Source organism: Rhizophagus irregularis, chromosome 21 (assembly GCF_026210795.1).
Source record: "Rhizophagus irregularis chromosome 21, complete sequence".
Taxonomy (NCBI): domain Eukaryota; kingdom Fungi; phylum Glomeromycota; class Glomeromycetes; order Glomerales; family Glomeraceae; genus Rhizophagus; species Rhizophagus irregularis.
Window position 1 is genome coordinate 37,707 of NC_089449.1, and position 13,361 is coordinate 51,067.

The 13,361-nt window shown below is 38.3% G+C and overlaps 5 protein-coding genes across 6 annotated transcripts; 3 read left to right on the forward strand and 2 right to left on the reverse strand.

Moving 5' to 3' along the window:
• Window positions 1-1,119: 1,119 nt before the first annotated feature.
• On the reverse strand, window positions 1,120-2,092 carry OCT59_013438 (uncharacterized protein; the record flags this gene model as incomplete). The annotated part of the gene is made up of 2 exons (XM_066141512.1): window positions 1,120-1,130; window positions 1,321-2,092. The coding sequence occupies 2 exons, from the start codon at window positions 2,090-2,092 to the stop codon at window positions 1,120-1,122; spliced, it is 783 nt and encodes a 260-aa protein (XP_066001646.1).
• Window positions 2,093-3,720: 1,628 nt separating this feature from the next.
• Window positions 3,721-5,201, forward strand: OCT59_013439 (uncharacterized protein; the record flags this gene model as incomplete). 2 transcript variants are annotated; one of them, XM_066141514.1, is made up of 2 exons in its annotated part: window positions 3,721-4,759; window positions 4,834-5,201. In XM_066141514.1, the coding sequence occupies 2 exons, from the start codon at window positions 3,721-3,723 to the stop codon at window positions 5,199-5,201; spliced, it is 1,407 nt and encodes a 468-aa protein (XP_066001648.1). The 2 variants fall into 2 exon arrangements, with proteins under 2 accessions (XP_066001648.1, XP_066001647.1); XM_066141513.1 differs by lacking the exon at window positions 4,834-5,201 and having other exon boundaries at window positions 3,721-4,311; window positions 4,380-4,409.
• Window positions 5,202-5,239: 38 nt separating this feature from the next.
• OCT59_013440 (uncharacterized protein) lies at window positions 5,240-6,007 on the forward strand (the record flags this gene model as incomplete). The annotated part of the gene is made up of 1 exon (XM_066141515.1): window positions 5,240-6,007. The coding sequence occupies one exon, from the start codon at window positions 5,240-5,242 to the stop codon at window positions 6,005-6,007; it is 768 nt and encodes a 255-aa protein (XP_066001649.1).
• Window positions 6,008-6,120: 113 nt separating this feature from the next.
• OCT59_013441 (uncharacterized protein) lies at window positions 6,121-6,576 on the reverse strand (the record flags this gene model as incomplete). Its single annotated transcript, XM_066141516.1, has 1 exon — window positions 6,121-6,576. The coding sequence occupies one exon, from the start codon at window positions 6,574-6,576 to the stop codon at window positions 6,121-6,123; it is 456 nt and encodes a 151-aa protein (XP_066001650.1).
• Window positions 6,577-6,813: 237 nt separating this feature from the next.
• Window positions 6,814-7,838, forward strand: OCT59_013442 (uncharacterized protein; the record flags this gene model as incomplete). The annotated part of the gene is made up of 2 exons (XM_066141517.1): window positions 6,814-7,638; window positions 7,830-7,838. The coding sequence occupies 2 exons, from the start codon at window positions 6,814-6,816 to the stop codon at window positions 7,836-7,838; spliced, it is 834 nt and encodes a 277-aa protein (XP_066001651.1).
• Between the last annotated feature and the right edge of the window lie 5,523 nt (window positions 7,839-13,361).

A 13,361-nucleotide genomic window follows, 5' to 3' on the forward strand; every position in this document is an offset into this window, starting at 1 on the left:
GGAACCCAAACTGATGATAGCACCTGGCGGGGTTCTTCGAACCAGACACTAAAGCACGATCATGAAGAAGAGAATAATCGCCAGGTTATGAATGAGCTTAAAGTACTATCCCAGCACCTGATCGATTATAATAGACGAACTTTTGAGAAATTTATGCATGACATAGAAAAGGAATATAGGGAGCGGGTTAATGCAAATAAGAAATTACGAGGCAGAATTAAGGATCTGAAGTTGCAGTTACAGGAGGCAGAAAAAGAGCTGGCATCTATGAAGTCAGATTCTACTCATTCAATATTAATGGCGTATCCCAACCTAGCCTAATCGCTAATGGATCATCTACTGGTCTAGTAAAATTGAAGACCACGAAATTCCGATCCCGCAGATGTTTGTCAATAATTTTGGATGCTTTTTTTGGATTATCTGTGTATTGGTGCACAATACGACTAATATCGTCCCGACTACCACTCCCTCGACATAGGGCTAAATGCGTAATATTTTCACGGATTATTTTAGGAGTTTGCGTATACTTCTGACTCACATATATGCTCGATATTCCTTGATGTCGCCCGCTAATGAAATATGGGACAATCTGATCCTGAATCTTTTTTGATTCAGCGCAAAGGTCCTCAAAGACAACAACTGTATTTCTGTCTGAGGAAAACTTAGTTACATCTGGAATAGCGTTCGCCTTTAAGGCCCGAAATGTAACATTCTCCCGAGTTGCTTCTGGAGCATTTGCAAATATCTTATAGCAGTTTTTGACCAATACCCATTTCGGTTCATGAATATGCTTCCCGATAAGGACCAGATCATCATTCTTGACATATCTTTCCCCTTTTCTTTTCTTATGTAATCGCTGGATTTTATTACCAAGAAGAAGATTAAGGATCATATTGGTCTTTCCACTATCAGATCCACCGCAGATTAACAGACGAAAAGGAAATGCAGGACTTGCAGGGTGATTGGTGTTCTTCATACTTTTAACCTCATCGAGATGATAAATATAATATTCCATTCTTCTCATTGTGATGGGTCACTGAATTACTATATACTATAAAATGTCTGAACATTGTTTCCCAAATCATGCGACTTATTGCTTTGGTAAGAACCCTTTCTCGATTAGAGTATGCCTGATATAGGATAGGAGATCAGCGGTATATGGAATTTCGATAAGGCATATATTTTGCTTCTTGCATATATCCCGCTTCTTCTGATCACGAATCTTTTGTATTTCTAAAGTTTCATTCTCCCGATGATATAGGCTATTGTGGACGATAGTGCCGAGGGTCATGGTACGTCCATCTAAGAACTTAGCCTTACATGGTGGAAATTTCTTGCCTAGTAGATCCTCAAAAATATATCGGCATTTACGCTCTTGAGTATGATGGCATAGAGGGCACCACTCGAATTTTTTCATGATATATTTTAATGGATACTCCCACTGGTGTACACCATTTTCGCAAGACCAAAGATATACATCATGACTATTTATTTGACCAGTCCTTCCTAGACACTGACCACCACGTCTTCTGGCATAATCTTTAGCATGATCAAACTCGCTATTGATAGGGGAGACATAAACGAAATTTACAGATAATATTCTTTGAGGGGGGAGCTCAGGATCACGAGACAAATGCATGAGTTTTTCTCGCACAAATCCCCACTTTGGAGTAAATTCATCGTCATCACTTCCGAGATAATATAGGACAGGCTCCTTTTTAGAGACCACAATTTTTCGGATTTTATGAATAGAAGGCGAGTATGTGGGATCTGTAGCCCTTTTCTGATTCTCCATTCCTCCCTCCCATTCAGCATTTGCAAGAAGATAGCGAACTGAATCACCTTTCTTCAATGTTATTTCATCTTTGCCAATAGGTCGCTTTGATGATATTGATGGCTTAGATTCAACCTCTTCCAATAAAATGGCTTCTGAAGGCGCTAATCCCCATTTTGAAGTACCTGGAGCTCTAATAAGGCGTGTGGGGTAATTGTTTAGGTAATCGACAACCTTTGGCAAATGCCTAACCCATGTTCTTATTAATTTTGGATCAGAAGATATAGACTCAACAGCATACTGAATTTTATAGAGCATTTCCCCTTCTGTCTTATTGAAACGTTCCACCATTCCATTACCTCGATGGGAATATGGACCAATCACTCGAATAGTGACATTATGCTCTTGCATTAGCCTAGAGGTCTCGCCCATCCATTCTCGCCCATTATCACATTGAAGAAGTTTTGGCCAAGTTAATGGGTCATTTCGATCTCCATATTTTCTCTTAAATGCTTTAGCGACTTCTGAACTTTTCTTCGATGTGAGTGGAACCGAAGCCTTATATCGGGAAGCGCAGTCTATTATATTAAGTACCGCTTTATAGGTCTTACCTTTGTAGTAATCGTGGGTAAGGAACATTATATCGCACTGGTGGACACAATTTGGTCGTGTTATTTTCCCATAACTGACTCTAGGGATATGTTTTGGTGGGGGCATATAGATTTGGTGTGATTGCTGATTTTCTAAAAAATCTTTACATTCACTTAGGCGGAATTGGTGCCCTCTTTTTTACATGCATCTCTTAACGATTTGGGATTAGAGTAATAGCCAGTTGGGCGATAATATATTCCACGCAATATGATATTTTTTTCAATTCTCTGAGCCTCAATAGGGTCTATCAAGATTTGTGGTTGGCTTATTCTGATTCTCTTTTATAATCACAAAAAAGAATGGCATTTCGGAGGCCCCATCCAAGGCAGAGAAGAACATGTGAAGAATATAAAGCTGAGCTGGAGAAGGAGAACTACCATCTTCGTAGTGAATTGCAAGCAGAAGTTGATAGTAACTGCCAAAATGAAAAGCAGATCAGGGAGCTGGAACGTGAATGTGTCCATTGTGAACAAGAAATCCAAACTCTTAACGGTGAGATAGAACGTCTTGAGAATGCTTCGAAAGAGGAGATAGCAGAGCTAAAATCTGAAATCTCCAGCCTAAAAAAGCAACTATATCAAGCTAAAAAGGATATTCGTGATAATGAAAAACATATTTCTAGTATAGAGAGTCTGTTAGTAGATTCCGAGGAGCAGGTAAAGAAATTGCGATGCCAGATCAGGACTATCTCATCACGAAAAAATTCACCGGAAAGAGGTAATTCTCCGGACTTGTATAATTCGGATGATAATATGGCCACAATCACAGAGCTAGCAAATGCTATAGATGGTTATCTAAATAATAGGACAACGAGCAGAGATATTCTAATAGACCAAATAAAAAGGGCGACAAGGCAGATACGTCGAAAAGAGAATAATTTGCATCAGGATTTAGTCCGTGAGCAAAGAAGGCGCTATGATGCAGAAGGTAAGCGAGATCTTGCTATTACGCGAAGAGATCTTGCTGAAGGTGGGATGGCTAATGTTATTGGTGATCTCCATCAGTTGCGGACCAATGCTCAAAACCAGGTAAATAGAATGATAGGTAATATAGTAAGAAAGCAAACCCGTATAGGTGTACTGATACAAGAAAAATTTGCCTTACAATTATTGTATCAGCGAAATGCCCACCACTTACAGCTAAGTAGAGGGGATATAGGTCTGTTAGAATTTAATCGAGACAGGTTATATGAGCGATATGAGAAATGGAAAAATAAGACCCAAGCAGAACGCCAGAATAATTTAAATTTGCAAGGACAAATATTCGCATTACAAAATAATCTTCCACATTTAAGGATGGCAGGATATGCACCAAAAAGATTCTCAGGTAGAGCGGATGAAGATATAGATGAATTCATAAAAGATTACAGACTCTATCTTACGGCGGCCAATATCACTACTGCTAATGCAGGTGGTAAACAGAGAGCTTTAGAGCTATTCTGGTCCTGCTTGACAGATGAGGCATCACGTTGGGCTGAAGATAAGCTTAAAGGTAAAAAATGGCGATTGAATCATGTAAGATGTGGGAATGCTTTAGCAAATATGGCCGCCGTAGTGGCCCTAAATAATGCTAACATAACGGCCGCCATGATTAATGCGCCTGATGGTACTCCACCACCAGGATTGCCAGCTGGAGCTACTGGCGCTACAGTTATCCTAGCACATAATATTCACGCAGATGAAGATTGGTCTCTTGCTGGTGGGTGTCCCGTCGATGCTGGTACAGCAACCAATGCCCCGAATGGAGCTTTAAATAATAACAATCATATAGTCCTTCCTGATATCAATATTAGTCAGGTCATCTATTGGTTTAAAAGGAATTATCCTACAGTTGTTCGAGAGCAACAGGAATTGATCTTTGGCACTTTGACTCAAGGATCTGATTCAGTTAGAAATTACTATAGAAAGATAAATAAATATGCTAGCTGGGCTCGAATATCTGATCGTGAAAAAAGAATACAATTTATACGTGGCTTGACTCCTGAAAACAAGCTGGAAATGAAACGACTGGGTTTAAACAGACCTTTAAATGATGAATTGATTGAGACACTGGAAGAGATTGAAACAGAAAGGAATAATTTGCTTCTGGGTGAGGATATTTATAACCAGCCAATTATCAAGACAAAACCAAAAGCGCCTGCCCACCAGAATATTACTACAGAAGATATTGATAGGATTGTAAATAGTAGAATTCAGGCGTTACAACAATCGGTGCCAAATCTATCACCGGTATCTTCTTCTGGTCAGGAAAATATCACTAAGGCTGATTTACAAGAAGCCATAGCTAAATCCTTTCAAGAGACTATGTCTCGAGCAACTAAGACTCTAGATAATAGTAAAAAATCGGCCAATAAGAGAGGGAAGACCTTATTATTAGACGATTTTTAAGTGAACTATTAAGAGGGAAAGGTAGTGTAGCCCCTAGCGATGATTATAATTATGATCCTGTGGATGATATTACTGACAGTATGGCTGGCATGACACTAAATAGTGCCACAATAAATGCTATCAAATCCGCCGTTAAAAGTGCCATTAAGAAATGTTCTAAGTGCGGTAGATTTGGACACACTTCTCGTAAGTGCTCTGTAAAGAAGAAAAAGAAAAGTAAGAAGTCTAAAAAGGGTAAGGTTAATCTCGCTATAGAACCAGATTCAGATTCAGATTCTTCTTCCAATACCTCATCTAACGATAGTTCTGATTCTGATTCAAGTTCAGATGATTCTTCCGATTCTGGAGGCGATATTACTGTTAATATTGCCAAGACAAAAAAAAAGTGAAGAAGGGGAGTGAATCCGAGAAATTATCCTCTAAAGAGATGTCTAGTGCCAAGCTGAGAAAAATACCACTAGAGGAGACTATTCGTAAAGTCCTTCATAGTGAGCTTAAACTAATCTTCCCCTCACATTTTTTTCAAGATTCTGGTCTCATTGCGTCCAAACAGATAGTGGCTTCTACGGAGGCAAAGATAGTATCCCAAAATGATGTATCATCATCTTCAAAAGATTCGGATGAGTCCAGTCTGGAAGAGGAGTCTTTAGATGATCCTATGGAGATTGACTTCGTCAAGAAGAAGGAGCCGAAAACCAGTGTTGCCACTATAAAGTGCAAAATCAGGCGCTTGAAGATTCCAGCCATGACTCTAGACTCCGGAGCTGAGCCTCCAATTATAACGAAAAACATTGTTGATCGTACTAAGGACAAAATAGATAAATCTGAAAAACATGACCTTAGCGGTGTAGCTACTGTCCCGATTGAATCTATTGGTATTGTCTGCAATCTGCCCATTACTCTAGCTCCTGGGTGCATCATTTATGAAGATTTTGTAGTTGTGGATTATCACAAGCCAACGCTAATATTTTCTAATCAACTCCTAAAGAAATATGGATGCGCAGTGGATTGGGCTACTAACGAGCTAAAGATCCCTCTTAATGGAAAGGATTATATTATCCCAGTGACTATGCATAAGATCAAGAATAAGCTCGAGGTGAATTGTGTGAGGACTACTCCCGAATGTGATGATCTGCCAGCTCCAGACAAGATTTCACAGGACTTGGATGCAGATGTGACATTAAAAAAAAAGTGAGTTATGAGGAGCTTGAAAGAATGTTATATAACACTCTTAAGTCTAAAGAAAATCTCAATGAATCATGTGAGGAGTTGTTATTACGTTATAATGAACTAAATGAAAAATATCTTTTACGTGGCTAGTATCCTATTCATTTCTTCTGTGATTTTTTCGCCTCTCTTATCTTCTTTCTCACAAAATGCTTTTAATTCCTCATTGCTTATATTTAAACTTTTTGAGCTTATTGAAGCTAGTGGTGTCTGAATAACAGGTAATTCAGAGATACGAACGGATTTAGACTTAGTTTTTTTTCCTCTAAACTTTTTTACCTTACTTCCAGAAATAACATTACATTCCACAGGGTCTGCTTGCTGAGGCGAACCAGGTTCTTCCGAAAATCGATTTATGTCTTTAGGATCTATTTGTGGATGGGCTCCTCTCCATATTTGATATACCCGTCGTGATGATATTTTGTACTTGTTAGCCATGGCTTCCGATGCTCGCTTCATTGAATTTTTAGCTTTAATAATATCCTGAATATCTTCAGCTGATAGGGGGGTCGCATCTGAACGTAGATACCGAAGCATTTTTACAGATAGATATAAAAAAATCTTTCGAAAAATTATCGGTGTATTTTCGATATAATTTCGATATTCAATCGATTTTTGTTCGATATTATCGATTTATTTTCGGTAGATTCGGTACATTCGATCCATCCGATATATTCAGTATATTCAGTACTATCAATATATTTTCGGTAGATTCAGTCCAGAAATTTTTAGACACATTTTTTATATTAGCAACTAAGCCGAAAAAAAAAGGCTATGACCAATGTATATACCTTGAAAAATATCAATAATAAAGATAATGATTCCTTTAAGGGGGTCGGACAACGACTTGGTGGTACATATGAGCAAGAGTTTAAAGAAAAATTATATTCCACTATTAAATCTAAAGCCGAAATTAATGATCTCAGCGAAAAGCTGGTAGATAAGTACAATGAGCGAGAAAAGGAGTTTGAAAATAAAGCTAGCCAGTTAATTGCATCCACTACTAAAGTTAGATCCCAACTTATTTCTGAACGAAAGTCTCATACTGAGAGTCAACGTGAGCTTGAAGCCAAATATACTGCCGAAATCCAATCGCTCAAATCTAAGATTAAAACACTGAAAAGAGAGGGGACTTTAGCCCAGAAAGCTTCATCCGCCGACAAGACCAAGATTCTTTCTCTTGAAACTAAAGTACGTGAATTGGAAGGTAAGTTGGATGACTTGGAACTAGAACAGGTGCTCCATGATTCGAATGCAGTGGGAGGACTTCTAGAGGAGCCGGCCCAAACTGATCCCAAAGAAATCGATTCTCTCAGGCTTGAATTAGAACAAATAAAGGAGGACCTTAATTCAAAAGAATATGAAATAGAATGTATGGAAAAAGGGAAAGAGTCATCAGATAGTATGTACAAACGGGAAATAGATATTCTGTCTTCGGGGCGATTAAAGTTAATAGATGAAAATAGATCCCTCAGGGACCAGTTAGCGTCAAAGAAAAATAATGAAGTAGATACTCCACCCCTGCCTATGAATGATTCATCGCAACTTGATCCTGAAGGGACCCTTTCCACTTTTAATCCTTCGTCCCAAATAATTTCTGTAGGTGGTGCAGAAGCAGTATCTTTACCGGTGACTGCTCCTATCATTGCGAGTTCCTCGATGTCGCCTATGTTAATATATTCTATACTTACCCTAGTACTTATTACAATTATATGCTTCATGGTCAGGAAATGGTGGAATTCACGGAAAAAAAGTAACCAATTTTTCACCTACGAAAATTATATAAATAGAGAACATAGACCGGATTTTTATTATCTCAAATCCTAATCGATTACCGTATAAGTACTGGAGCTAGTGGAACTTCTTCGAATCTTTTTTCGATATGAGACAATATCGTTTCTGCTAAATCTTTGGGCGGATTAATTAAGATCTTTTCAGCATCGGCTACCGTACATCCTAATAACCATCCAATATGAATCCGGTCACCTCCCTTACCATTATGCCCATGGTGTTGTAAAAATCGATAGTCTTCCATTACAATATCCGTCATTTTCTCCTGATCAGCTATTATTTTACAAAATTCCTGTCTATCCTCTTCTGTGATTGGGAAATGGATTTTGTTGGGTTCGAAGCCTATGTACTGGAAAACTTGGTCACGTAATTCGGCCATTATACCAATAAAGCTTATCTTTAAAATATGTGGATTTTTCGGCTGATCGTATCTCAAGGATACGGTTTTGCCAAATTAAAATACTAATGATCATCTCTGGGCATATCCGAGGCTGGGCTATATGATCGGAGGGATGGATCTCTCATGTTCAGGGTCGGAAGATCGATTATAGGAATTGATGTTAGCCAGTATTATTGCACGAGAAAAAATATGCGGTCATAAATAATGTTGCAAGTATTCTAGCAGAGGTGTGGCAATTTCAGCTAAGAATACTTGACAATATAACTTATCTAAGTGCTTTCGGTCACATCCTCAAGATGGAAATACCATAAATTACTAATCTCATCTAGTGCCCCAATTTCTGATATATGAGGTAAGGTAGGTAGGTCAGCAATTATCTCATTTTTTCGCATGGATGAAACTGGGCCGATTTCTTCTGGAATTGATACATGCTCTTTATAACGCATATGATAGACCAATTTGTGAAAGAATAAATTATACTCTTCAATACATTTTGCAAGCTCGCTAGGATATCGAGCAAAATCAGAGCATATTTTTTCCCTCATTTCGTCATCTACTGAGAGGTTTTTATCTTTTGAAATTTTCCTAGCGCATTTCATAAATGTCTCCCATAATACCTCGATAGGGTTGCTTGCCATGAAAATCTCATAGCTAAGCCATTTACCATGAAATATTTCATATGAACTACCTATCTTTTGATACAACATTTCTTGTGCTTCTATGACAGCGTTTCTATAGGCGCGTTTATAAGCATTTCCACGGGATACCATCATCTTGGAAGTAATACCATTAACTATGATATTCTCCTTCACAAAACCCTCAAGCCATGATTTGGCTTTCTTTTGAGCATGGTCATCTATTTGCTTATATTTCTCATCCGGATCCTTAATTTGCATTATTTTATCTGAGGGGGTCGCTCATGTCTTTTATCATACATGATAAATCGGGCACAGAGACCAATGATAGTTTTTTCGTAATAATGATATAAATCTAACTCCTTACCCAATTCCTTAGCTACGTCCACAAATTCCATTTTCTCGCCTTTAGTTGGTTCTAACTTTCTACCATGTAAATCAAAAGTCGTATCTGGATGAGTTACTACGTAACTAAAGCGCCCACCTGGTACCGGAATCTTAGTATCATATTTTCCTTTCATTCGTCCTATAAAACGCTGAACAGCTTTGTTATCTTTATCGGGTTTCCAAGCGTCAGTCTCTATAAATTGTTCAAAATTCCACTGCTCATGATTAATTATAGCATCCCTGAGAACGTCTTCAACAATCTCATGGAGTGATTGGACGTTATTAATATCCATAGCCCTTCGCATAATACGATCCCCTATAGTTTTGAAAACTTGGGATTTACCCTGCTTCACAGTATCTATTCCCCTTATAAAAGGCTCTCTTGGTTCGAAGTTAGGAGTCTCTTCATGGTCAATGCCAAAATATTTTTTCTTTCCGGTAAACGCTACTGGAAATAGTACTTCCTCGTAGGCCATTTTAAGATAATCTGACCTAGTCTTGAGCCTGAGGAAAGTATTCACATCATTGCGCAATTTTTCCATTACACCCATAGTAGTCTTGACCATCTCGGTCCAATACTCTAGTTTAAAGATTTCTCCCTTCCCATCATTATAAGCCAGATCGTATTTCTCATAGCAGGAATCTGGACAAATGAGATATAAGGAATCGGTATCACCGTATTTTATCCTAAAGCCTTTCTTTCTAACGTACTCTGCAACACGTTTGATAATTTCTTGCCCAGCCGAAGTAACACCTCCAGCAAGTTCGAGTATGTAGAATGGGGAGCCACTTCTGCCCGTCACACCATAGAATGAATTCATATACAATTTAATGGCTTTCTGCTTAGAATTTAAAGAATCATAGGCAAAGCAGACAGAACTGTATTCTTTTATAAAATTATCATATGATAAATCAATAAAAGGATCTAAGATTTTAACCATCTCAGTACGCTTCTTCACATTCTTCGTCGAGGACAAAACATCTTTGATTGCATCCGCTATTGAGATAGATCCGCTGGCATGATCCCTTTGGGATCCATCCATTCTACTTTTGACCTTTCCCATATATTCCTTTTTCTTTCCAATAGGCTTTAGCTGGGCTTTTATTTCATTTCGCATTCTCCCCAATCTCTCCAATATCTTTGGGAAAAGACCTTTCTGATCAGGCTTATTCCCATGCCGTATAGTCCAGGCTCGTATAGGATTACCATTATACTTGAACTCGATATTGTGAAGTACTTTATTCTCTCTTTCTAACTCATCTGCTTCCGAAAGTGTTGAGACCATCTTCTCGGGTGAGAGGTTGTAAGTCATAATTATGCTAGGATACAAGGATCTAAAGTCTAAACCAGTGACAGGACGTTTATTTTTGAGACCCTTTACTGGCGGGAAAACATATGCTCCCGGAAACTTCCCAGATGCTTTCTGATCGGAAGTTTTCATGCTAAATAGTATGTCCTGGGTCCATGCTTCCGCACCCAAGAGGTTGGATACTTTTGTCCCTATGGCATAATAATGTGTATCAAATAGAGTTATATATGCTATCGAAGCAACTTCTCTATAATCATTTATTATATTATGCCTGACCGCGAGCTCCTGACAACGTAAGGCGTCTATGGTACAGTAATTAGCTATTTCGTGCATATTTTCAGTGGAAGAGTCTGAAATCCTACCCCTCGCTTCTGAATAGTACTTCCATAATTTGCTCATAGGTAAATCGGCTTTGCTGTCGAGACCACAATCTTCTAAGAAGTATTTGAGTGATCTTCTCTCTGAACGGGGGAAAAGTTGCAACAAACTCGCGCAAACGTCAATTGGTACGCATCCGGGAAGCTTAAGAAAAGATGATTCAAAGCTCAAATTATTGGTACCAAATTTGATGTTAATAGATTCACGACCTTCTGTTCTTCTGAAGTTCCTGTCCGTTTTCTTCGCCCATTGGTCCCTATAAAAGAAACCACTGCTTAATGGCTTTCCAGTTCCACCGAAATAATTCCAAATGAGAATGGATTGAATATTGGCTGTCTTACGCGGATTTGCTGACATTTGTTGGACCATCCAGTCAAGAACCTTTAATTTTGTAGCCTTCTCCACTATAAATGGCCAATCATATCCAGAATCGTTAAAGCCAAGCTGGATGTCTGGGGCAAAAGATTTCCAACATAGAGCAAATGCCTTTAAGAGATTGGTCTGATTCCCGCATATGATGGTCATGCAACGTGGATCTGGTGCCGTCTCAAGATCAACGAGACGTATTTGTTCTAGTGGTTTTGGGTCATCTTTCCAGTGAACTGTCATACAGATCATAAAAACTTGAGCTGTATCATTTTCTGCTTGTGGGACATTACCTAACCCACGCGAATCGTATGTTTCTATGTCCCATGTTAGAACTAATGCTCGGTCACGAGAAAAGAGAGAAGATGGATAAATTTTATAAAGTGATCCAAAATCAACTATGGGTTGGAAATTACCAATGTGAACATAAAATGCATGCGGACAATATTGGGATTTCGCATAATAAGGTGCACTGAAATTATATTTGTAGTCGCTTATTAACCCCCATCCAGAAAGTGGTATTCTATACTCTCTTGCGACTTTACGGTAATATGTGCCCGTATCATCTGAAGCGGTTTCTATCCTATTTTCTTGATCGACCTTCGAATTATAGTTTGAAATAATATCGAGAGCAGTGAACCTTATATCTTTATTAGGTGCAATGATGCGAAGATAAGACTTTTTTTCCGCATGGTAGCCACGAATAGGATATGCCTTTATGCACTCCCTTCGGATCAGATTCATGTTTACTCTATTCTCCTGGCTGTCTTTTTCAGTAGCGAGTAAGTGCTTTATTTTGGACCAGAATTTAGGAATACTTGCATTTTCAGAAACGCGAATATCGAAAAATACCTTGATACCAGTAATGGTGACGACTGCCTTCTGGCCATTAACGAGATGTCCATAGATTCGAAGAACATAATGGGGGATTTTATTAACATTCTCTTTGGCTTCTTCTATGTCGTATGACACGAATGGAATATCTCGATGATTCGCTATCTCAACTTTGAGAGTTGAAGTTGACCCCTCATCATTTCTCATAGCTAATTTATTACGGGTTGAGAAACCCGCCAAGTAATTCTCACCGCCATATCTGATTACCTGACCCAATGATGTTTTTTCTTTTTCAGCCTCTGGGTGAAAAAGGGCGGGGGCGTCGATGAACTCTGAAAGTGAGGATTGTTCGGCCATTTTTTTCGAAAGATTTATAGTTATACCAAATCTCAAGGTATATTATTCGCAAGAAAAAAGTTTAAAATGAAAATAATTCCCCAACATTATTAATTGATATATACAAATGGGAGGCGGAAAAAAGCTGACACCTTGGAATTTTTATTATTGTCCATATATTCTTAGGACTGGAGAAGTGTGCAATCGGAGATGCTATGATCCAAAGGGATGTAAAGTCCATCAGAATTCTAGGCAAGTTCTTTGCAAAGAACCCGGGTGTAAAGAGAATACAAGATCCAAATATGACTATTGCGATACGCATGCAAAAAAACATAGATCAAGGGAACATTATCATCAGAAAAAGCAGGCTAAGTTGGCTTCGACAGAGATACTGATAGGTAATTTAGATATAAACAAAAATAATACGACTTGTCACTAGTGACACGATCTCTTTGGGATTCACTAGAAAAATCCGTCCAAGTTTACTGGGACGAGTTAGGACGGAAACCAGGACGGAAAATTATAGCTAAATGGCATTGTCGAATCGAACTAAAGGGAATTTGAATACCCGTCCTAGTTGTCATAGTTGTCCTAGAAAAAATGCAAGATCCCAGACTTTTTTATTTTTTTACATATAGGTATATATAGCATGCATACATAACATACATACATAGCATGCATAAGATATAAAAAATCGGTTTTTCCAAGAACTTTACTTTTTACTAGGACAACTATGACAACTAGGACATAGTATATAAGAACAAGTTAGATCAAAGAAAGAAGCTTTTCTCCCATATCAAAACCCGTCCTAGTTCCCATCCTAGTTGACCCAATAACTTAGACAACTAGGACGGAATTTTTAGAACGAAATCCATCTCAAAAATA